The sequence below is a fragment of the Cynocephalus volans genome, chromosome 1 (genome assembly GCF_027409185.1).
Source record: "Cynocephalus volans isolate mCynVol1 chromosome 1, mCynVol1.pri, whole genome shotgun sequence".
Taxonomy (NCBI): domain Eukaryota; kingdom Metazoa; phylum Chordata; class Mammalia; order Dermoptera; family Cynocephalidae; genus Cynocephalus; species Cynocephalus volans.
The window spans coordinates 238540857-238565842 of NC_084460.1; the positions used below are offsets into that span (position 1 = coordinate 238540857).

At 39.9% G+C, this 24986-nt stretch overlaps 1 protein-coding gene across 1 annotated transcript in view; it reads left to right on the forward strand.

The window, feature by feature from the left end:
* Positions 1–24986, forward strand: part of MYO3B (myosin IIIB) — a 386192-nt gene that overhangs the window by 231455 nt on the left and 129751 nt on the right. The window contains exons 27-29 of the mRNA XM_063085773.1: positions 21257–21368; positions 22275–22437; positions 23611–23691. Of these exons, the coding sequence (XP_062941843.1) occupies positions 21257–21368; positions 22275–22437; positions 23611–23691 (356 nt within the window). The remainder of the gene's footprint in view (positions 1–21256; positions 21369–22274; positions 22438–23610; positions 23692–24986) is intronic.

A 24986-nucleotide genomic window follows, 5' to 3' on the forward strand; every position in this document is an offset into this window, starting at 1 on the left:
TTGACACATCTCTGATTTTCTCAATGTGGTCCATGATCCTCTTTTCCCACATAAGACCTTCCTGTATGTCACTTTCCTTTGTCAGGGTCTCTCTCCCAACCACTATTTGTACTTTAAAAACAATTTAGTAATTGCTTTGCTCAAGAAGCCTGCTTTTTCCTGTTCATACTGCAGAATTCTTGCCATTATTTATTATTCTCTCAACAAAGGCTTCTTTCTGTTTTTAGGAGTCTTCAGGTTTTTTCTCCTTCCTGTACAATCTCTGCATTAAGTTGTTGGCCAGCTACCTTTGGGTTCTGAATTCACCTGCTGCTTTCTGCCTCTTTGGGGTAATAAAAGGAAGTGCCCCCCACCCCATTCTTTTGGCAGTAAGTGTAATGTTCTAAATGGGGTCCAAACTGAGTCAGATTCTCTCTCTGAGCAAAGTTATGGACTCTGTAGCACTCCCATGACATCCTCCATGAGGGTGGAAACTCAAACATAGCATTTCATGGTTAGCTATCCAACCAAACACAAATATTCCCTAATGTTGACTCAATAAACAGATTGTTTGCCCTGAGAAAGATTCTAATAGGCCAGTCTTCTGCCTAGATCCAGCTACCAGGGTTCTGGAAGTCCAGTGGAAAAAGAGAGCCGAGAGTCTCAACATTAGGTATATACAAGCACTCACTTACTCTCTCTGTGTGTTATTCAGTGCCACTCAGCTCTGGATGATTATAAGCAGAAACTTTCTATTCCAGAAAATCTACTTCTACAGTTGGGGAGGAAAATCTGGGGATATGATTGCTTCTCAATTGACTTTAAAGAATTTCTCCTGTTCTAGATCCTTTACCCCTTTCAGTGGTTTCTGGGTCTGTCAATTTTTGAGTCTTTGCAGGGAGGGTGTGTGGTGGGGGGAGGGGGCGGGTACTACTTGGTTATTGCAGGGGTCAGGGGAAAAATTCCCTTTCATCTCATGAAGGTTTGCTGAAAATCAACTGACAAAAAGCAAATAGGAGAAAAGAATACAAATTTTATTTTAATGTGTATAGCATGGGGGAATCACAGGAGAATGATTGCCCGATAACCCAATGGGGTACAGATTCTCACATACTCTTCTTCATAGGGGAGGAGGAAGAGGAGATGCAGGAGTAAATGATTTTTAGGGGGATTCAATGGGCTTGGAGAACATATGAGGCCTGGGACAAAGTTTATTGGGCCTACAGAGCAAACAATGGTAAATGATTCTCTTTGAAATTCTGAATGAGACCAAAATAGAAGACAATGGTTTGTGACAAAAGTCTGTTCAGGTACATTGACAGACTTCAGTCTTTCTTCCTGCAATATGCATTACGTTAATGAAAACTAAGGGAAAGGACCAGAGGTAATTGCTTTCTTCTTTGGCGGGTTTGGACTTCACACAGATAAGGGAACAGCTCCATCCTGTGCTTTGGAGAGTGACAGAGGATTGAGAGACGGGCAGGGAAGGCCAGAGCGACCTTGAGGCTGCTTCTTCAGTACAGCATGTCAAAGTGCCACATATTGGGATGTTGGTCTCTGAGCCCCAACAATATAAGTCAGGTTGCTTCTCATCTTTCCCCACTGTGACTTAGGGTTCAGCTTTCTCAGGAAGACCAAATCTGTTACCAATTTTCCATCTGTTTTTTTGCTACCAAATCTTGTCGTGCTTATATTCTCTCCCTTTCTTATTTTCTTCCTCTTTGTCTTTACAAAGGATTTATGCTTTTTAAAAAATGCCCTTGCTGTCAGTTTAGTGGGGTTTCAGGAGGGAGAAAAAGTAAATGTATGTACTCAACCCACCACCTTTACCCAATCGTCCTTAGAGTGTATTACCTGTTTAAAGTACGAATGAGGAAAATTAAGAAATAAGAAAAATACAAAAATACAAAAAAAAAAGCTATCTAATGTACTGCACAGTTAACCTTTAGTATCCATGGGGTCCTCATCTGCAGATTCAACCAACTGCAGATCAAAAATATTGAAAAAAACAATAAAAAATAACAGTACAACAACAAAAAGCAATACAAACTAAAAATACAGTATAACAACTATTTACATAGCATTTGCTTTTTATTAGATATTATAAGTAATCTAGAGATGATTTAACATATACAGGAGGATGTGTTTAAGTTGTGTGCAAATACTACACCATTTTGTATTAGGGACTTGAGCACCTGCTGATTTTGGTATCTAAGTGGATCCTGGAACCAATCCTCCGTGGACACTGAGGAAGAACTGTATGTCATGTTTCTTGTAATTCAGGTCCAATTTTCTTTTAAGTTTTGCTTTTACTTCCCTCACATCATAGTTTTGCATACCACGATGTAGGGAATTTCCAACTAAGAAAGACCACTTGTCTTTTATGTGGGATTTTGTATACTGTAATCTTGGGACTATTTGAGATCTACCTAAAATGATTAATACCTTAAATTTTCTCCTTTTCAGATCTTCCTCTTCAGTGGTTTAATAGTCCTGGTTATTCTTTTCCTATATTTTCTCTTTGTGATTAAAATTAAATTAATAAAGTGTTGTAGACTTGCAGAATTCCCTGCAGTGTCAAAGAGAATGTACAACTGCATAGAAGAATTAAAGTCTTTTCTAAATGTGTGGCTTAATGAAATGGACACTAGTTTTTCATATTCATTGAAGGGGGGTGACCCTCTCAGCAGCTTCAGAAACCATGATTTGTTCCAGCAATCCTGCTGTTCCTCAAAATATTTTTATTCCAAGCTTCCTTTAGACCTAAGCACACAATTATTTTACTTAACTTATAGAAACGCCTAGTTTGACCACCTTATCTATTAGACTTAGCTCTGAATTAATCTTGGCTATTTCCAAAAATTAACACACACACACACACAACAATTTACCAACTCTGAACATAATTTTTAAATAGAAGCTCAGATACTGATTCCAACAATGAATCCCCAAAATGTCTGTGGGATGTAGCCTCCCAAGGTGTTGGGGAGAGAATGGTGTTTGGAAAGGAACCACATTTATTAGGATATATTAGATCTGTTGTGATTTTTTGTGTGTGAATCAGTTTCCTGATTTTATAGCTACCTTCTAAGTAGTAGCAAAACCTCTAGCAGCTACAGGGAAGCCTTGTGAATGCCGAGGATTACAGACACCATTTTGCTGCTTAACATTTGTAAAGAACCAAAGTACCCACATGAGAACTATCTCCTAAAAAGCCATTTATGTACCTCTGCCTTTATGTATGGATCCACATCTCTAATAGAATTCTGGCACATAGTAGGTGCTCAAAAAATGTAGAATGAATGATTCTATCCCCACGCCCTCCTCAACAAAGATTCTTTATTTTTTTGCTGCTTTTCTCTATTTGTACTCAAAGGGAGAGACCCACAGAAATCCTCACTGAGGGCATCCCCAGAGTTGACCAATTGGCTTTCTTGGATTCCAGAGCAAGCCTTTGAAATCCAGATGTTCTTGAAATCCAGTCATTCTGGAATGACTCTAGACATCCAGACATTGTTAGAGGTGACCATACTAAGCCTTTAGTATTTGGACTTTGATCCTTGACTTCATATTCCTTTAGGCTCATCCCAGAGTGGTCCCTGGATGAAATCCAAAGGGCAGAAATGCACGTGCTATTACCAGATCAAGCCACCAACCCACAGGCCTTCTCAGTTCTCGCTTATCAACATATCCTCCCTCTTATCAAGGGAAAATGTATAATGAGGATCGATGAACATGGCAAGGTCTGTACTGAGGTGCTCAGAACACAAAGAAGGCACATTCTTGTCTTCAGGTTCATTGAGTTAATGGAAGATATAGGAAGGAAAGTCTAATGGTCACGTAAGATCCTCCATATGGCCCCTCCAGCCATCATGTCTGCATTTAAGGCAGGAAGAAAGGAGTGGGATGAATGGCTAAGCCAGCCACATGTGCACCACTTTCATCAGAAAAGAAAACGTTTTCCCAGAAGCCATTTCACACATACCTCATTGACCTGACCTGGGGCTTAGAAAGTGAAGAACAGGACTGGGGCTGGGCACACAGTCACCCGAAGAACAACTGGTGTTTGATCAGCCAGGGAGAAGTGAGTATGGAGATGGGGGAGGCAGAGAAGAAATCTAATATTTATAATGGAATGACGGAGTGACCGAATGAATAATGGGCTGAATTAATGTTGACTAAGTACTTTCAGTTCCTCACACCATTCATTTCTTACTCCTTGCTATCTGGCTTCTTTCTCAACACTGTAATTTACAAATCGGCTGGTGCAGAACTGCCTGCGCAGAGCAGGTGAGATCCTGGGAGCCCTCCAGTTCTTTTGCCATGGAACAGGTGTGTCTGCAGTTTAAGCCTACAACACTTTGTTTAACTCTTGCAGGGTGAACTGAACTGAACGTTGTCAGTTACCACTGTGAGAGGTTCACCTAAAGGACATAGTTCCTGACATTCTCTTACAGAGCCCCAGGGTTAGTGCTGGCTCACAGAACAGGCTTGAGAGAAAATTAAGCAGCACAGAAGAATCCAGACATCTTGAGAAAGGCTGAAACTCAAATTTTAATTATCTTTTTTTTTAACGACAGATAATCAGTTTATTAAAATAGTTGACTTAAGTATCTGCAATGATGACTTCAACCTCAACTCCTGGCTTGATGCTGGTGGACGTAATCTGTTTAACAATCTTGGAAGGGCTGTGCAAGTCAATGAGTCGTTTGTGGATTCTCATCTGGAACCTATCCCATGTCTTAAAACATTCACCACAAGGTGTTTTTCTTGTAGTGATTCTCAAATCACTTGGTAGGCATCCTAACTGCTCCTTTCACTTTGAGGTTCTTTTCCTCTGTGCCTCTGATCAAGTCAGCACACACCTTCTCCAGGGATTTTATGTTGCAACTGGTTAAGGTAATTCGATTCAGTGAATTGCCTCTTCTGGTTCCATGGGTATCTTTAAGAGCCATGGCTACAGTGTGGCTTCCTGACCATCTTGTCCCTCAGCGAGAGGGAACAGCAGTGAGTCAGGAGCAGGACCAGGCAAACCAAAGGCCCACAGCACCTTCCCTCAAAAGACTCAGTTTTCATTGAATAAAATCTTCATCTTTTTTCAATGAATATTCAACAGTGAATGTGGAAACACAAATACCCCTTGGATTTTTTTTTTCTTTTCACCTGTAACTACATAGTGAGTGTCCGATATAAGTAGATCTTAATGTGCCATTCGGGTAAACTAGTATATCTGCAGCAAAGTGAACAGAATCCTCATTTCCCTGGAAATTGATTTACGTGGTAGTGAGGGACGTTAAGAGATAATAGTTAGGGAGGATAAAGGACAGCTTTAACGTCACAAGTAAAATACCTTGCATGCTTGTGTGAACAGCGTCCACATTTACTTCCAGGGGCGGCAATTGCATAGTGGGGTTCTCTGGGAAGAGATCTCTAACACTGCTGTCATCCCACCCACTTTTCTTAAGTTGAGAGAGTGGGTTGCTCACCCCTCCCCAGCTGTGTGTGTGTTGATGCCTTTTAGGTAGTTCATGTATTAGAGTACTAGGGAGGTGAAACCGTGGATGACTTCTTTTCTCCCTTAACTCTTACATTAGCATTGTTATAACCTTGGTTAGTGCAATGAACAAAACACTTTTTTAAAATGCCTCTTATAATGTTATTGAAAGACTCTAAGAGATGGCCTGATCCAGCTTTCTCATTTACAGATGAAGAGTCTGAAGCCAGAGAGGTGAAGCAGCTTCCCCGAGGTCCCATGCTTAGGAAGTGGCAGTATCAGTCTCTCCAGGTTGTTATAGACTGAAGAGAATTCCTGTGCCCATCTCCATCCACTCTTAGGGGGTAGGATAGGTTGCCATTGGCCTGCAGGCTGAGGAGGCTTCCCAACTTGCCTAAGGCACTTAGGACATTCAAAATCCTCATACTAATTCTTTTAATGCCCTGCCGTTCTTTCTCATGGAGCCCTCGCCACTGACAGCTGCTTTTCACACATCCAATCAGAAAAATTGTTTCTGTAGTTGATTGCTCTGTAGATTTAGCCAGGAATTTGTGGTGGTGATTTGAAAAGTGGATACAAGAGGTAATATCAGTCATACTGTGCTCCAAAGATATTGCGTGGTGGTGGTAATAAGTAGCTCCAGGCTCTTTTTCTTAATACCTCTAGTGTTCTGCATTGTGGGCAGCCTCATAAGCTGATTCAGTCATAGTCATAGGGAAGAAGAAATAATGGAAGATAAGAAGAAAGACACTATGAAGGTGTTAGATGGTATCTGGACATTTGGTCTAGCTGCCCAGCTTACTCTATGGAAATCAATGGCTGAATTAAAACTCTGTGTCCTTGCTTGGGGATTCCTTAAAACAAATTTCAGGGGGCTAACTTGTGCTAGCTAATAACAGCAACGAAGCAGCAAAAAGAAAAGAGAATGAAGAAAATAATGAACAAAATGGGGAAAAGGGAAAGGAGAAGAGGAGGAAAGAAGATGTGAGCAAACCTCCCGGCGCAGGGTTGGCAAATATGTGGCCTGTGAGCTCCACTGCCCCCTCCAGCCCAGCTGCAGACCTGGCTCCTCAACCAAAGCATGTTCCCTTTGAAGCTGGGACGTGGCCTCAGAATTCTTCCCAATACGGTGCTGTAGGAAACCACTGCCCCGTCCACCAGCTGACCTGCAGTTGACCACTTAGCCATTCCCATTGTAGCATATTCTAGCATCATGGTTTGGGGATGACTCAGAGAAAAGATCGCTAGCTACTTTTCCTCACACATTTGGGTGGGGGAAGAGAAAAATAGATTTTTGTTAAAGAAAAGAAGGGACGAAGGGAGCGATGGACATTTCTTGAGCAGTCACTTACGGCAGGCATCAAGTGTCAATATATCATCTCACTTAACACTGGACTGGAGGTAGCCCCCTAATATGATTCCTGTTTTACAAATGAGGAAACTGGCTCTTTGTGGCTCAAAGTCAAACAAGAGAGTATGTGGTAGAGTCAGGATGTGAAGTGAGAGTCTAATTTCAAAGCCCATCCTCAAAATAAATAAATGAGACAGTTGAACACATTTGAATATTCAGAAATCAATCTGTAGAAAATAATCAGAAAAACATTTATTAGAATAATCAGTTTGAGTCTTAGCTTCCTATTACAAATTAATTTGTGAATAAAGTCAGCCTCAATTTCTAATTCGCAGTGTCATTGTGTTTTTTTTCCCCCTTAGAAGGCCTCTTATTTAAGGTTATGAGGAGACAACAGCAACATCATAAGAAACATTTATTAAGCACCTATTGTGTACAGAGTACGATAGTAAGTATTACTGCATCAGAAGGAATTTAGAATCTCAGAACTTTTACAGTGTAATAGAACAGATCAACGTGACTCCTTATCCCAAGACCCAAATTTAGGAGTCTTCCTAAGGATATAATGGATATAATGGCCAAAAAGACTTTGTTTTTTTGGCAGCAGATGGTGGCCAGCTGTTCTCTCTCTTTACTCAAATCCAAACACGAAGGGAAAATATTAAAGGGGCTTATGGTAAATATGAGAAAAAATAAACTAAATCTGGATTTTTATACACACAAAGGGAAATGGGTAATTGGGGTAATTATCAAATTACTCAAGCCAAAATGGCTCTGCTATCTCCATATCTACATAAGAGAAAATTATTTATATGGATTGAGTTGTTCAGATAATTGTCCAGTATTTCGGGTCTCTCAGTATATAGTCTGGGTGGTCATTGATGTAGATTGTGGGCCCCTGAAGGAATATTTTTAAATAGAAAAAGGGTTGATGTTCTTTGACATATGATTGGGGACATTTCTACTTAAATGCAAATGATGTTGATCAAATTCATAGGTCCATGATTCTTTGACCAGGATTTGGGCCCATTATAATTAAATCATAACAATTTTTACCTAATGTTTGAAATTAATTTCTAATTGCAAAAATAATGCATAAGTATCTTTTCCTCTAAAACTTTTAAGAATTACATAAAAGGCTAAAATCTTTTTTTCCCCACACCCCAATTCCATTTCTCAGCATTTGCCCACTCATGGTCCCTCTCTAAAGTAGCCACTATTATTCTTTTGGTAGTTTTATCCTTTCAGAACACACACACACACACACATACCGGGAGAGAGAGAAAACAAAAAACAAAAAAACCCTGCATTTTTAACCTAATTTTTTGTGCCATTTGGCAACTTGTTTTTCTATTTAACAATATGCATTAGAGATAAATCCATGTTGTTCTACAGCTCTAACACATTCCCTGCAACTCCCTAATTGAAATTCGTGATATTTATTTAGCCATTTCTCTACTGATACTAAAATTGTTTCCAATTGTTTGCCAGCAATGCTCTATAAACAACCCTAAATATCAAACATGTGCGAGGATTTCTTTAGGGTAGATTCTGAACAACTGACCTTTTCCAAGGGACAATGGCTCCAGAAACCCCATAAGCCATTTGAAGAGACATGGGAGCCAGTTTCTTTCCTCAGATTGTGTCACTGCGGGCAAGTCACTTCACTTCCCTGGGATTCTGTTTCTCTAGGTCAGTGGTCCTCCAACTCTTTCACACATCAGAATCCCCTGGAGGGCTGGTTAAAATGCAGATTGCTGGGCCCCTCCCAGAGTTTCTGATTTAGTAGGAGTGTGTGTGTGTGTGTGTGTGTGTGTGTGTGTGTGTGTCCTTGAGGTTAGAGGGGAGGATTTTGCATTTTAACAAGTTTCCAGGTGATGCTGCTGCTGCTCACCAGGACACCAAGGTGATAGCCACTGTTCTAGATATATGTCAAGCAGAATATCCTGTGAAAAAGATCATATTTGAAGTTCTAAGAGCTCCTAACAGATTATTTAGGGAGATTTTAGGAGCCTTCCAACTTATTATTCAAATATAAGACAGTAACACAAGATTTGTCACAGTAACATCATTGGGTCAATGATAAACATCAGTTTTAAAATCACAGAAGCAACTCTTTGGGGCTAAGGGAGAAGTCAACCCAGCATTTTTGTTGGAAGGAGTCTTAAAAGGTCATCCAGTCCAACTACTTAGCAGAATTCCTTTGACAATATTCTTGATCTTGTCAATCAGCTTCCCATTGAACAGTTCCAGGCCTAAGCCTGGCCCCAGAGGCAGCCCATTCCATGTTTATAGATGTCTGATCATTACCAGGTCCTTCCTAACCATGATCAAAACATCCTTCAGAAGCTTTTAAGCATCCATCTCAGTTCTACTCTCTGGGCTTTACTGAACAAATCATCTCCCCTCTCCACTTGATAGCAGTCAATTGTTGTGTTCCCTTAAGTCAGTGGTTCTCAAACTATATAGTATATTAAAATCGCCATAGAAGCCTATTAAAATATAGATTCCTGAGGCCCAACCACAGAGATTCTGACTCTGTGTCTGGAGTGTGGTCCAGGAATCCATATCTTTTATAAAATCTCCAGGTGATTGTGGTGCAGGTGGTTTGCACAGGACAGTTTGAGAAACCCTGCTAAGTTTTTCTGTTTCTGAGCTCAATGCCCCGAGCCTCTTCAGCATTTTCTCATATGACATGGCTTGAATTTCCTCACTACTCTGGTTGCTTAAGGCTGCCTGCCAAAATACACCCCAAAATATACTCATTGACCCCCCACCCTGATTTATTATTCTTCATAGCACTTATCCCTACCCAAAATGATGTCCTATTTTTGTTTAATGTTTGTCTTCCCCTCTAGAATATAAGCTTCTCGAGGACAGGAGAATGGTCTGCATTGCTCACTCATGTCATTCAGCACTTCTACCCATGCTGGAGACATCAGTAGGTCCTATATAGAGTTTTACTTAATGAAAAATTGAATGGAGATGAAAAGCCAATTTAGTTTAGAAAGTGGTGAATGGGAACAACATGGTTATACCAAAGCCCTAAACTATACAAAGTGAGTGATCCATCCTAAAAGAAAGTATTTTCTTAAAGGTTTTAGAAATAATAAAATAAAAATGTTTTAGTTTGTATAATAAACCTTGAAAAAAAACTCACTGTTAACTTAGTGCAAATCTCCATGCAGAGGTACAGATGTTCTGTATGCCTTTGAGTGCAAAACTCATATTGGAAGGATGAATCAAAGCAGAGCTCATTCACTACAGGGTGGGATTTCAAAAGCATTTTTAAAAGATACAAATCCTTTCCAAACAATGTAAAAACAGAGGCCGAGATGACCGAGATGAGCGGTACAAATTAAAAATGTAAGAGGTGACAAAAATATAAGCAATTTCCAATGCTAATACAATTTTTATCTAAAATGTGTGAGTCTCTTCTCTTTCTTCTTTCCTCCAGGAGTAAGAGTAATTATAGGAAAAAATAGATAAATTCATTGTACTCTTTTATATTGTTCATTTTCAGACAGTCATTGAAAACAAAAGTAGAAGTCTAGCCTCATTAGTAATCAAGAAGATGCAGATTAAAAGCAAAATTTAATACCATTTTAGATCTATTCTGGCAATAATCAACAAGTCTGATAGTTCTTTAGATTGTTATGGATAGACGGCAATAGGACTCTCCTACTCCAATGGTGAGGTTATAAATTAATGTGATCTCTTTGGTAAACAGTTTGACTTTCTTAGTAAAGTCTGACATAAACATAGTCCGTGAACCAATATTTCCATATCAAAGGTTATAAGTAGAAAAGTGGTAGTATTTCTGAGCCCACTAGGCCTTTCAAGACTGCTTGGTAGCATTGGATGTGCACAGGTATGAGGACTTCCTGACTCAAAACCTGCCCATATGTGTGTGCTCCTTTGGGTCAAACCACTACAACCGGGTTTTTATACTTCTTTCTTTCTCATGTTAAAAGATAATGCTCAGAAGAAGATAAAATCATGACTGGCATACAGAAGATGAATGTGTTAAAAGAATTTATTTTATTAGTATGGTATGAGGGAACCAAGCAGATGTTATAATCGGTTCAAAGAAAAAGTCAAAACAGCACAGATTATGTGAAACAGAGGAATGTTGAGATGGGTTGCAAATGGAGCCAAAACTGCTTTTCCACAGTGGGGCAGAGTCAATTAAAATCATCACCAGAATGAACAGAATTTATGTATCTATCTATTAGTCAACCTGCAATTTTGAAAGTGTTGCAAAATAGCTCAAAGAGGATAAACAGGACTAGAATCTGATAACCCAGAAGGGTATGCTGCAGATGATGTGTACAGCTGTCCAATGAAACCCAAACAACATACTGATATAGAAATATTCAATTCAAATAGAATATTGCTTGGATCCCTTACATGTGCATCACAGAGCCTGACAGCTTGTGCTCAGATATAGGAAATTGACACTTCTAAATCAAAAGCCTAACATTCCAGACCCCTATAGACACTCACAAGTTACAAAGAGGTGAAAAGTGCTGGGCATCAAAGGTCCCTGTTAGAGAGTCAAGATACTACCAGGTGTACACAGTAAGAGCTTAGAGGAGATGCAGGTTTGGTGAGTGTAAAGAAGCCTGAACTTGGAATTAGAAGACCTGGGTAAGCCTCAGATCTTCCGTTTACTAAATGTTTGACTTTGGGCCAATTGCCTTTTCTCTGGCTAACTCTGTACAAAGAAAGAATTCTTACCAATGACTCTAAATTTTTTTCAGGACCTAAATGTTTACTTAGAGGAGCCAGTCCGTCCCTCGCACAGACCTCCCCCCACCCCCCCTTGGGAATGCCCTGGCATGCAGAATTTTGACACAGAACAGGGAAGATCTGTTTGTGAACATAAGGAGGAACAGCTAGATTGGGGTATCCTAGATCCTCGGTGTGCATTACGGAAGCCGCAACGTCTGTGGAGAACTTGGGCAGTCAGTGAACAAGGGAGAAGAAATGACAGAGTGGGAAGGAAGTTACTAAAAAACAACCTTCTACCATCTCATGGTTTTGCCCAGGACTTGCCTCTACGTCTAGTGATAGAAAGTTTATCACCAAGGTTGGCTCTGTCTCCATTCAGTGTATCTAAATGATAGCAAAAGGGGATTGGAGCAGTATTAATTAATCAAGGTTCTCCAGAGAAGCAGAACCAATTGTGCGTTTGTGTGTGTGTGTGTGTGTGTGTGTGTGTGTGTGTGTGTGTGCGCGCGCGCACACGTGTAGAGAGAGAGATGGAGAGAGAGACTTATTTTAAGGAATTGGCTCACACAATTGTGAGGACTGGCAAGTCAGAAATCTGCATGGCAGACTGGCAGTCTAGAAATTCCAGCAGGAGTTCATGCTGCCCTCTTGACTCCAAAGGCAGTCTAGACAGAATTCCTTCCTCCTCTGGGGACCTCAGTCTTTTCTCTTAAGGCCTTCAACTGATTGGATGAGGCCCACTCACATTATAGAAGATAATCTGCTTTACCCAAATATTAACAATATTAGTTCTTGTGATCTATAAACATGGTATCTCTCTCCATTTATTTAGGTCTTTAATTTTTCTCAGCTAACATTTTGTAGTTTTCAGTGTACAGGTCTTGCACATTTGCATATTGTCAGATTTATCCCTAGGTATTTCGCATTTTTAAATGCTATTATAAATGATATTGTTTTTTCAGTTCCAATTTCCAATTGTTTGCTGCCAATATATGGAAATTCAATAAGTTTTATATATTGATCTTTCTCCTACAAACTTGCTAAACTCACTTATTAGTTCTGGTAGCTTTTTTGTGGATTACACTGGATTTTCTTCATAGATAATTGTGTCATCTTAAAATTAAGATAATTCTTCTTATTCCTTTAAAATGTGTATGCTTTTTATTTCTTTCTCTTGTCTTATTGCACTAGCTAGACCCTCTGGTACAATATTGAGTAGAAATGGTGAGAATGGACATAGTTTACTTGTTCCTAATCTTAGGGGGATAACATTTAGCCATTCACCATTAAATGTCAGTTGAGGGTTTTTCATAGATACTTTATCAGGTTGAAGAGTTTCCCTCCTAGTTTGAGCTTGTTGAGAGTTTTTTATTTTTTTATTTTTCATAAGGATTGGGTGCTGGATTTTGTTAAATGCTTTTCCTCATTTATTAAGATCATATTTTTTCTCTTTAGTTTGTTAATATATCATTAAGTTATTCATAATATTCCCTTATTATCCTTTTAGTATCATCAGTCTCATACCTGATATTGATAATTTGTCTTTTTTTTTTCTTTTTCCTGTTCTGTATGGTTAGAGGTTTACCAATTTCATTAACTTTCTCAAAGAACCAGATTTTGGTTTCATTGGTTATTTTCCTGTTTTCTATTTCACTGATTTCCACTTTGATCTTTGTTATTTCTTTTCTTCTGCTTACTTTGGGTTTAGTTTACTCTTCTTTTTCTAATTTCTTATGGTAGAGGCTGAAGTCATGTTGTTCAAGCAGTCTATTTCCTTGATGACTTTTATGCCTACCTGTTCTATCAGTTATTGGGAAAAAAATAATAAAATCTCTGACTATAATTGTGGATTTGTCTATTTCTCCTTGCAGTACTATCAGTTTTAGCTTCTGTGTTTTCAAGCTCTCTTATTAGGTGCAAAAATGTTTAGGATTTTAGGTCCTCTTGAAATATTGACCTCTTTATCATTATAAATAATCTTCTTTATCTCTGGTAGTTTTTCATTTCTTTGTTTTTGTTTTTGCTCTGAAATTTACTTTGTCTGATATTAATATAGGCCATCCAGTTTTCATTTTATTAGTGTTAGCATGGTATTGTAAGACTGGCCCGAAAGTGCGAATCTTACTTGTTGGGAAGGCTCATCTTGCAAAGACCAGGAGACAGAGATCGCTGCCATCAAGCAAGAGGTTTTTTATTTCCAGCATGCTGGGGTCGCTCCATCTTCAGGACAGAAATAGCCCCGAGCTCTTAACTCAAGCATCTTTTATACAGTTTGGTAGGCAGACTTTGGTAACAGGATGGGTTGTATGCCGTTTATTGGCTACTTTAAGCGACCTTTAAAATCATTGGTGGCTTTTAGCTTTTGGCGGACAAAGGAGGGACTGAGGTATTGACCAACGGTCCACCCCCCTCTTTCCTCCCTTGGTGTCCAAAGATAAGGAACTGGTCATGCTGTTCCTGGAATCGGGTGAGCATACTCCCTTCCTGGAACTGGGTGTACTTTGGGTGGTTTGGGAAGTCCCACCTGCAGAGGCTTGTAAAACCTTGCGCAAGCTAATTACAGAAGCAGAAAAGCTAGTCAGTTAATATTCAAGGGTGGGAGAAGGGGTTCAGGTCCACAGTATATCTTTTACTTTTAGCTTATTTGTGTTTTTATATTTGTGCATTTTTGTGTAAGCAGCACACTGTTGCATTTTGCGTTTTTATCTAGTCTGAAAATTTCTGCCTTTAAATTGAGGTGTTTCAACCATTTACATTTAATATTATTCATATGGCTAGGTTCAATTTATCATTTTCTATTTGCTTCCTATTAGTCTCATCTGTTCTCTGTTTCCTCCTCCTCCTCTTCCCCCTTTTCCTCTTCCTTCTCCTCCCCCCCACTTCTTCTTCTAGATTTATTATTTTGTATAATTTCATTTTATCTTCTATGTTGACCTATTAGCTGTAGCTCTTTGTGCTTTTAGGGGCTGCTTTTTTTTTTTTTTTTTTTTGTCTTTTTGTGACCGGTAAGGGGATCGCAACCCTTGGCTTGGTGTTGCCCGCACCACGCTCAGCTAGTGAGTGCACCGGCCATTCCTATATAGGATCCGAACCCACAGCGGGAGTGCCGTTGCGCTCTCAAGTGCTGCACTCTCCAGAGTGCGCCACGAGGCCGGCCCTAGGAGCTGCTTTATGCCTTATAGTATAGATCCTTAACTTATCCTAGCCTTCCTTCACGTGATATTAGACCACTCCACATATAGTTTAAGAATCTTACAATAGTCTACTACTTCAATTTCCTTTCTCCTGACCGTTATGCTATTGTCATACATTTCACTTATCTATATGTTATAAACTCCACCATACATTATCATTATTTTTGTTCAAGCAGTCATATATGTTTTTAAGATATTTAAACAATAAGAGAAACATCCTATATATTTATCAACATAGTTCCCATAAGGTACTCTTCATTTCCTTTATGTAGATGCATATTTCCATCTGGTGTTATTTTTCTTTTGCATGAAGGACTTCCTTTAACATTTCTTATAATGCAAGCCTTCTGGTGATGAATTCTTTCAGCTTTTGTGTGCTTTATTTTGCCTTTATTTTTGAAAGATCTCTGGGCATAGAATTTTTCTTTTCAGTACTTTAAAGATTTTGCTCTACTTCTTCTCACATGAACTGTTTCTGTTGAGAATTCTGCTGTCATATGCATCTTTGTCCCTCTGTATGTAATGTATTTTTTCTTTAGTTGCTTTTAAGATTTTCTCTTTATCACTGGTTTTGAGAAATATGATTTGATGCCCTTTGGTGTAGTTATCTTCAAGTTTTCTTGTGCTTGGAACTTATTGAGCCTCTTAGATCTGTTGGGTTATAGTTTTCATCAAATTTGGAAACTTTTTAACCATTATTTTTTCAGATATTTTTTCCCTACCCTTCTTTTTTTCCCCCTCCCCTCCATGGGCTCCAACTACAGTATCAAGGTGACTTGAAGTTGGTTGGGTCCTATTTCCTTGCATGTCTGGTAATCTTGACTAGATTCCAAATATTGCCAATTTTATCTTTTTAGGAGCTAGATATTTTTGTATCCCTATAAATATATTTGTACTTTGCTCTGGGATGCAGTTAAATTCTTGGAAACAATTTTATCCTTTTAGTTCTCACTTTTACGATTTGTTAAATGGGACCAAAGGAGTGTTTATGACTAATATTTCCTTACTACTGAAGCAAGATCCTTCTGAGTATTATCCATTTTCCTATGAATTATGAGGTTAACTGGTCTGGCTGGTAGAAACAGGCACTTTGCCAGCCCTGTGTTAGCACTAGACACTATTGTTTCTAATCCTCTCAGATAGTTCTTTACCCAGCCTTCGATAGTTTTCTTCTATGCAAATGCCAGTCAGTACTCTGCATGTACTTGAGGAGACCCTCCACGCATCTCTAGGTTTCTCTCTCTCTTTAGCTCTTTAGTAGTACTCTGTCCTACCAATTCTAGCTGACGTGGTTATATTTTCCAACACATGGTGGTAAGGTCTAAAGGCTGATCAGTTGAGCGTAACTTCAGTTCTGCCCACATTGTGGCTGCAAGAGCTCAGGTCTATCTCTTTTCGAGAAGGAAAATAACCTCACTGACGGCTAGTCAGGAACACAAAAAGATTCCAAACTTTCTAAACATTTCTTTTCCTTTGCAATTAAGTTGACTTTCAGTCAATATGAGCCTATCTTGAATAGTGTCCAGGGGCACCTTCCCTCTTCACTCCTCCATAGTCCTCTCAGCCTTTTCTTCCTCTCTGCCCTCTCTTTAAGGACATGCTCCCTCTGTGGAAAAGCTTAGAAATTCTTGGGGACCTAATGTTCTTTGTTCCTGGCTCCATCCTGGAAGGACAATGTTTGGTCTTTACAGTTTCTTAGACTTATATCCTTCACACTCTCTTCTGAATGGAACCATGAACAAGACCAAAAAGCTTCTTCTTGCTGAGATGGACCAGGTCACGTAGGACAACTCTAGTGCATTTAATGAAAACTCTGTTTCTCTATCTGTCTTACCAAAGACTTTCTCCATTTGCACTAAAGAAAAGAGAATACGAGAAATAAAAGCTCCCTTTTGCCTCAGTGGTAATACTCCTCAAGTTAAATAGGTTAAATAAGCTTTGAGGGTCAGCCAAGCAATTCACCACCATTGATTTTGGTGAGGGATGCACCTACATTCCCAACAATAGCATTTTGTTGGGTCCTTTTTATAGAAAGTGTAATAAAGTATAATGTGGAAAAATCATTGTATCTAAACAGACAATGAAGCTAAAAGAGACCAAGTCTTCCCAAATTTACAAATTTTTTCATGTAGAAAAATTTTTACTTTTTGCAAGCAAATTTATCAATCTTTTCTTTTCTGGTGAGAAGTAGCATTTAACTTTACTCTTTTTTGTTTCTTTCCCTTGCATCAAAAATTAAACTTCATTAGCTGGATTCATATCAGTTCTTTAAAAAATAAAAAAAAATCAGTGACCTGAAAGTCAGGATACTTGAACAATAATTTTAGCCTTTTTTATTTACCTTTTGTCATTTTGAGTAAGTTATTTCATATCATTGAGAGTGGTCTTCTTCATCGGTAGAGAGAAGACGTGGTGATCTAGAGAAATCCTTTGTGGTAGTCTAAAAGTAGTTCCACAGAGAGCTGGCTGGTTAGCTCAGCTGGTTAGAGCACAGTGTTGTAACACCAAGGTCAAGTGTTCCGATCCCCCATACGCACAGCCAGCAAAAAAAAGAAAAAGAAAAATTCCTACAAATTATTTGATACTTCTCCATTCAAGAGATGAAACTTAATTCTTCTGTCATTGAAAATGATCTGGGCTTTAGTAACTTAGATCTAAGGAATAGAAGAACATGGAAGAAGAGATAGTGTGTCACTTCTAAGCCAAGGTCATTAAAGGCATTATGAATTCCTCCTTGCTCTCTGTCTCTCTCTGGGATTCCTTGTTCTGAGGGAAGCAATCTTCTCTGCCTTAAAGATACTCAAGCAGTCCTCTGGAGAGGCCCATGTAGCAAGGAGCTGAGGCTTCTTACTAACGCCCATGTGAGTGAGTTGTCTTAGAAATGGATCTTCCAGTGCCAGTCAAGCCTTCAGATGACTATAGCCATGGCTGCCAGCTGGACTGTAATCTCACGAGAGACCCTGAGCCAGAACTGCCCAGATAAGCTGCTCCCAAATTTTTGACTCTCAGAAACTGTGAGATGATAAATGTATGTTTTTTAAAGGCATTACATTTTGAGGTAATTCGCTATACAGCAATAGAAAGCAAATAGCCTAGAATCTTACAGATCCTTCCAGTTTATGGTTTTATCTCTAGTTTCCTATTGCTTTTACTAATATTTCACAAACTGATTTGCCTGTTATATTTTAAAACTCTTCCTTGAAGAGTCTGCATTCCATATGACAAAATATTTTAGAAAACTAAACAGCATTTTTGAATAGAGATTTTTTTCAACTGGGTATTTACTATTTTGATAGCTTATATATTTTAATAAAATGAGACCTTGGGAAATTTATCACCATCCATAGATCTGGAGTAGGAAGGGCTCTTAGGTCCTTAGAGTGCCATCAGCAGCAATGTGGACCCCTTGATGTTGTATGCAATGTATTGTGCAAAGAACGTTTTCCAAGACAGAATGTGTGAAGCTTTTTATCAGATTTTCATAGTCATGAGCCTTGCCCTCCCTTCCCTCCAAAAAGAGTTAAGAACCAGTTACCTGGTTCCTTCCCCACCTGTAGGAATTCAGGTACAAAGAGGTAAGTGACTTAACTCATGTTAGAGACAAAGATCTTCTGACTTTTAACGCAGTGCTCAGACTCTAATCTGTGAGATAAATTCCACCTACAAGAGGCAGCTCAGGGAAATACTGTTTGGGTTTTTTTTTTTTTTTTTTTTTGCAGTGCCCCCAAGTGTCCAGACCTTCAAGACAGACCTTTACACTTATTATTTTGCTGTTGCATATCTCCGGCTCATTTAATTCATTAAGCTAATTTGGGGTGGAATGGATCTCCCCCAAAAGACTCCCAGTGCTAGCAGATCTCTTGGCCTGGTTCCTTTCAGTTTAGCGGTTACATTGAAACACACACGAGTTCAGTCAAAGTGCTTTTTTCACCATGGTACATGCTAGAATTCAATGTTACTCCATGGAGGAAACACATTTTCTTTCTCTGACTTGATTGCTGTAGATATATCACTATGAGTTTCTTCAATATTTTTTGAAACCACCTCTTCGTAATACTGTTACCCATCTTTTTCTTAACTAAGCCAGATATAACTATTATCATCATAATAAATTAAAAGATTTGGGTTAATGGACTAAAATCAAAGTTAAGTTTTAATATTTACGTTAGTTCAGGATACATTCTGTGCATTTAGAAATTAGCAGTTGATAAGAAACACTCACAGATACCTGAAAAATTAGTATAATCTTTGGCTGGGGAACCAGAATATATCTTGCATTCCTCTTATATTTCACACATTGCTGGTCAGTCATTAGGTTCTCTCTAAATACTTCACCACCAGTGGCACTGAGTATTCACCACGAGCAGCATAGGCTGTTTAAGCCAAGGGAGCCCATATTATGAATGGCTGGGCCTAAAAGTATAGAAAATCTTCATTTTTATCACTGACTTTTACTCCTTAAATCATCTGTACTACAGCTTTCCCAAGACACTTGCCTGGTATAAATTTGCCATCTATTCTTACCACATCTTCATGTAGTCCAGGACACAATCTTTTTGCTGTGGTCAAAGCCAAGGCAGAGAAACCATTATTGAAACTGCAGTCCTGGAGAAACTGGGGCTGAAGAATCTGTGCTGATGCCATGAACTGCCCAGAGAGGCCTCAGCTCGACTCCTGACTTGCCTCTCTTCCCACTTAGCTCCAGAAGACATTTTCTGTGAGCAGGTTCCTGAGCTTGGCCAAATGATCTAGCATCATCTGGTCCTGGCTGCGCTCCTCCTCCCCAAACATGGAAACAGACTGAGAGCCATGGAGTCCCAGGATCTCTGAATGCAGATGTTTCCAGCAAACCCAGCATTGTATCCTAACCTGTAAAACAATCTTGTAGCATGAAGATAAAGTTAAATGACTCAAGTGCTGATCAGGAATGTTTATTTTTTTCATAAACAAAGAATATGGGTATATTTGGCAGGAGGAAGGTACATATTTCATATTTTGGTAACTTTTTTTAAAAAAAGTAAAAACAGATCTATATTTAAGAGTAATTTCAGGGCTGGCTAATTAGCTCAGTTGTGTGGAGAGCAGTGCTGATAACACCAAGGCCAAGGGTTTGGATCTCCATACCAGCCAACTGCCAAAAAAAAAAAAAGCAATTTCAAAATAACACATTAGCCTTGTCTGGAGAATGGCAGGAAACTTCTTTGACAAGGAAATTAAGTTTATGTTTAAGCTTCCAAGGGGGTGGATTTAATTGCAGATGACAACAAAAAGCAGAGAAAAGATCCTTTAAAGTTTTCTAAAGAACAAACTAAGGTAAGATTTTCTAGATGGGTAATATATTCAACAAGTTATATTTTTTAAAAACAGGGAAAATAAAGGACAAGAAAGGAAAGGGGAGAAAAAAACCTCTTTTGATAGTGATAGGGTTCAGGACATGCTACCCCCAAATCTGGCACCACGGCAGTTGAGGAAACAGCTGAGGCAGCAAAGTCACCCCCACCTTCTCTTGCCCCTCTCCCCTGAAACAGGCCATAGAACTCTCACGTGAGAGGTGCCCTCCCTATATCTGAGAAAAAGAGGATCAGCCTTACCTCTGAAGACCCCGAGACCCAGAGAAGAACCCGAACAAACAGGCCTCATAAAGCTCCCCCAGTTGATAACCATTAGATCGTGCTCTTTGTCCCATCCTATTTCTCCATGACTATCCACCTCTTCATCAAACCTCGCATAAAAAGACACAAGTTTAACTGTTTCTTTGGGTCTTCATCTCCTTGCGAAGCCTCCTATGTCACTTACATTAAATAAATTCGTGTGCTTTTCTCTTGTTAATATGTCTTTTGTTACAGGGGCCTCAGCCAGTATAGTTTTCCTCCCCTACTGTGATGTTTTTCTTTGAATCTATCCAGAAACTCTTTCATATGATAGTTTAGAAGTTCACTAAAATGAAATAATTTTAAAAAACAAACATGATTTTGGTGACTGTATTAAGAAAACACCCTCCTCTTTACCTTGAGTAAGACAATCCACTCGCCAGAGAGCATCAGTAGTGTAAGGTGATGCTCGTTGCTTCTGCTGTCTACAGATTGCTCCAAATGAGACTTTACAAAGCGAAATCAAAATATGTACAATGGGATTTATATTATTTTTATAATAGTAATACTAATATTAAGAATTATGACTTTCACTAGGGAAGCTGTCTAAATTTCAGCTTTCTAAAATGATTAGATATTTTGATTGTGCATGCAAAAGACACCAAATATGCATTGAATATGAATTACAAAGCAACATTAAAAGGGAAATATGCATAGCAGAAAATATGAAAGTAGGTAAGAGCCAAGTTAATAAGTATAAACTGTGTATCTCTTGCTACCTTGTATGTTGCTATTGGTGCTCAGGAAATATTAACTATTGAAAAGCAAGGTCTGTCAGCGGGTCCAGAGCAATTCCACTGTACTGAATCAAATGATCACTAAAAATACTTCATTTTACTCTTTTATTTTGTAGGTATTATTACTTGGCATTCAGAGCACATCAAACACCTCTTGCGAGCAAAGAGAGCTGTGTCGCTATCTTGGAAAAGTCCAGATTAGATCACTGGGTACTAGGAAAAACAAAGGTAGTTCTTTCTTTATTGTTCGAATTGTCACTTGCAGTGCTTTCTGTGTGCCTTTGTCTCTTGTCAGTGACGTCACCTGCAAGAATGGCTCTGTAACTTGTGTAGCTTAGCAGACAATTCCCCAATGATCTTTTCTGGTCTTGAGTCAGAAGTCCAGGAATCTTAGAGATCAAAGAAGGAAGTTTTGCCTCCTGTTCTGTGTGCAATTTGAGAGCCATTTAGCATTTCTAGAATAAGATTTTTGAGGTCATTTTAAGATATCCCTTTTATCAATCTGATTATTTCAGTACCACATTTAAATACACAAATCCTATGTGATGAATTTCTTTTAGAGTTTTGCCCATTTTTTCATTAGATTCACGTTATATACTGTGTACCCTGATTATTAGTCTCATTGGGTATAGCTTTTCATTTGGTAGAACATCAAATCCGTGCAGGATCCTGGATTTTTATGGTCCATCCTGATTGCACTACAAAGCTTAAGAGTTGATGGCAACACAGCTGTTCCTCAGCAGAAATTAGATCATGTGGATAATTCAGGTCCTCTCTGAACTTCTGCTGTTGGTGTGGGTCAGTCCTCTTGGTTAGCACATCCATCAGAGGCTGTGGGGAAAGAGTAGAGCTCAGGCTGAGAAAATGGACCTCTTGGCTGACATGAGACAGGCCTGGAGAACATCTGGGATAGCCTAAGCCCTGTTAACCTCATCATCAGTTTATGCCAATAATCGAGGAGCAGCTCAACCTTAGAAGAGGAATTGTATTTGCCTCCAAGAAGTCAGTAATATGAACATAAATCAAATCACTGTAAATTAATGGCTTTACTATTTACATGAATAATGTGCTGGAGTAGAGAAAATTTCTGTTGGGGAGCGCATATGTGATGCTAAAACAAGTGTCTCATTTCAGGTTTTTCTCAAATATTACCATGTCGAGCAATTAAATTTGTTACTGCGAGAAGTCATAGGCAGAGTGGTTGTGCTGCAGGCATATACCAAGGGGTGGCTTGGAGCCAGGAGATACAGAAGAGTCAGAGAGAAGAGAGAGAAGGCAGCCACTGCCATCCAGTCAGGTAACGGTTGGTTCTCATGAATACCGCCCTGAGCCTTGGCCGTTAGTTCGTTAAGTACTGGAGGTGCTCACCTGGTGCTTTTCTCAGTGGTGTCTTCCCTTTGCTTCTCCCTCCCTCCCTCCTCTTCTTTCTTTCTTTCCTTCTTTCTTGCTTTAGCAGATATTTACTGTGTGCCTACTACAGGTCAGGCCCTGTGCTAGGTGCTAGGGAATAGCCATGAGCAAGATGGCCATGGTCCCTGAACTCGCAGGGAAGCAAACAGGTCATCACAACACACTGTGACCAGTGGCAGGACAGAGGCAGTGTGAGTGGCCCAATCACACAGACACATACTGCATCTCCCAGAGTGACTGGGTTAATATCAGTTTAGCCCATGACCAGGTTTCCAGTATCAGAACGACTAATGCCACTGCTTTTCTAGCCCAGATAAAACTTGTAAACCAAAGGAACAAATGGCTAGGCTCTCTGATGTGCCCAGCCTGGTTGGCGCCTCTTTGTGCACATGTATGTCATTTGTGTTACAAACAGCAGTTGAGCTCCTGTGCTATGGACGATCCCCTTAATCCTTCCTCTCCTCCTCTTCACCTGTCATCCTTGCCTTTTCCCCTCCCATTGCACGTTTCCCCTCCCTAGCATACTTCTTGGCACAGAGTTTACCTTCAGCAAATGCTACTGTTGTGCTACTTAGTATTCCCCTTGACTCCCCTCTTTATTGTTCTCTCCTATGACTTTCAAGTTCATAGCTTTCTCCCAAATAAAAAATAGTGGAAGAGCCAGGCTATTCTAATATTCCTTCCCACCATTCCTCCAAGTCCCCCCTCCCATAGGATCCCCAAGTCCCAAAGACAGGTTTTCCTCCATGGATTGGAGTGTCAGGGAACCATCTCACCTGGGGTAGGGGTCCCAAGTGGTTCATTAGTGGAATCCAGAGTATTCTGGAAATTCACTGTCTGAACTGAAACAACACCTCAGAAGCATCTTGGAAGCCAAGCCCTGGGTACAGAGAGGCTCCTGTTCCCCGCCACAGCTCACGTATCTCTGCTCATTCTCTTCAGTGAGAAAGCAGGGGGGAGCAGGAGGCAGGTAATAGATTGGAGGGGAAACAGCTTATATCAATTATCTGGCATGTTCTTAAATTAATGTCATTCCTAGCACATGGCTTTATATTTTCAGCCTGGAGAGGATATGATACTTGGAGGAAATTTAAGAAAATAAGCAACAGAAGGAGTGAGTCTGCTGTTCGTATTCAAGCAGGTAATTAAAACATCATTTTTACAGTGTCCACTTGACAATATTCTGCAATTAAGTTTTTATGAGTTTAGAGAAGCTGAAAGGTTAGTAATTCAGAAACACTAGAATGAGTCAAGGGTCTAGTGGGGGGTCCTAGAGCTTGTTCTGACACAATCCTGTGTCATTACAATGAGTCTAACAGTGTTCCATTTGCTGTGTGCCGTACTTGGTTAAGGATGCTCTGGGTAAGCATATTCCCGATTTTATAAAGGAACCTGAGGCACAGAGAAGTGAAGTAACTTGCCCACAGTCACACAGCTCGTCCATGGCAGAGCCAGCATTTGAACACGGGCAGCTGGGACAGAGTCAACTAGGCTTACTGCCAACTGAAGTCTTTCCCTCTTGGAGTCACATGTCCCTCATCTGTGAAATGACAGAACTGCTTGAAAAAGGTCTGAAAGGTGCCTTCCAACCTTAGAATTCTCTGATATATGCCAGACCTGTCTCAGCATCACAGAGGAGGAATAACTCAGGGACTTTCCCAGCAAACTAAGTTTCCCAAATGCAGGCCTGTATGTGGCTAGCATGGTTCTCCGGGCCCCATAGGGTGAGCACATGAAAGTTCTTATGGCTCACCTTGCCCTCGGCAGCCTGAGAGCTACGAGCTCTGGTTACTGGCTCATCCATCCACTCCCTGGCTCTCAGGTCACTCTGCTCTTCTGCAAATGGCAGTGTCCACCATGGCTGCCAGGCCGGGCTTCCTCCCTCATTTGAAGCTGCATAGTCCTAACTGAAGCTCTGGAAGAAACTGGCTCATATCACACCAGGAGCTCTGGGAGTGCAAGAAATTGGAGACGGAATGAGAGAGAAGTCACCAAGCCAGGGAACTCAGCAGCAGGAAAGAGAGATAGGTTTCAGATACTATCAAGCTTGAAGCAAATTCTTAAATAAAACAGCTGCAACTTCTTTAAGGAGGTCCCTGCCCAGAACCTGGCTCCAGGGACACTTCTTGGAACTCTCTCAGGCTGCTGTAGAGGCCTGACATCTTCATTCAAAACTAAAATGTTTGGGAGGAAGGGGTGCCATTTAAATGCAAATGTGTAACTTTTAACGCCATTCCCCGGGAATTCTAAGCCCTGCAACTTCAAAGAGTCAGGAACAGGGATGCAATTCTTGTTGCAGCTTAGAAAAGACAACCCAAAGTGCATCATTTGCTCTGTACTTGCCCGCCTTCCCACGCGTGCACGTACACACTGTCTCATGTTAAAAGAGTATACTGGACTGTTTTCTGATCTTGGAGTTTAGCCCAAAGCTCAACA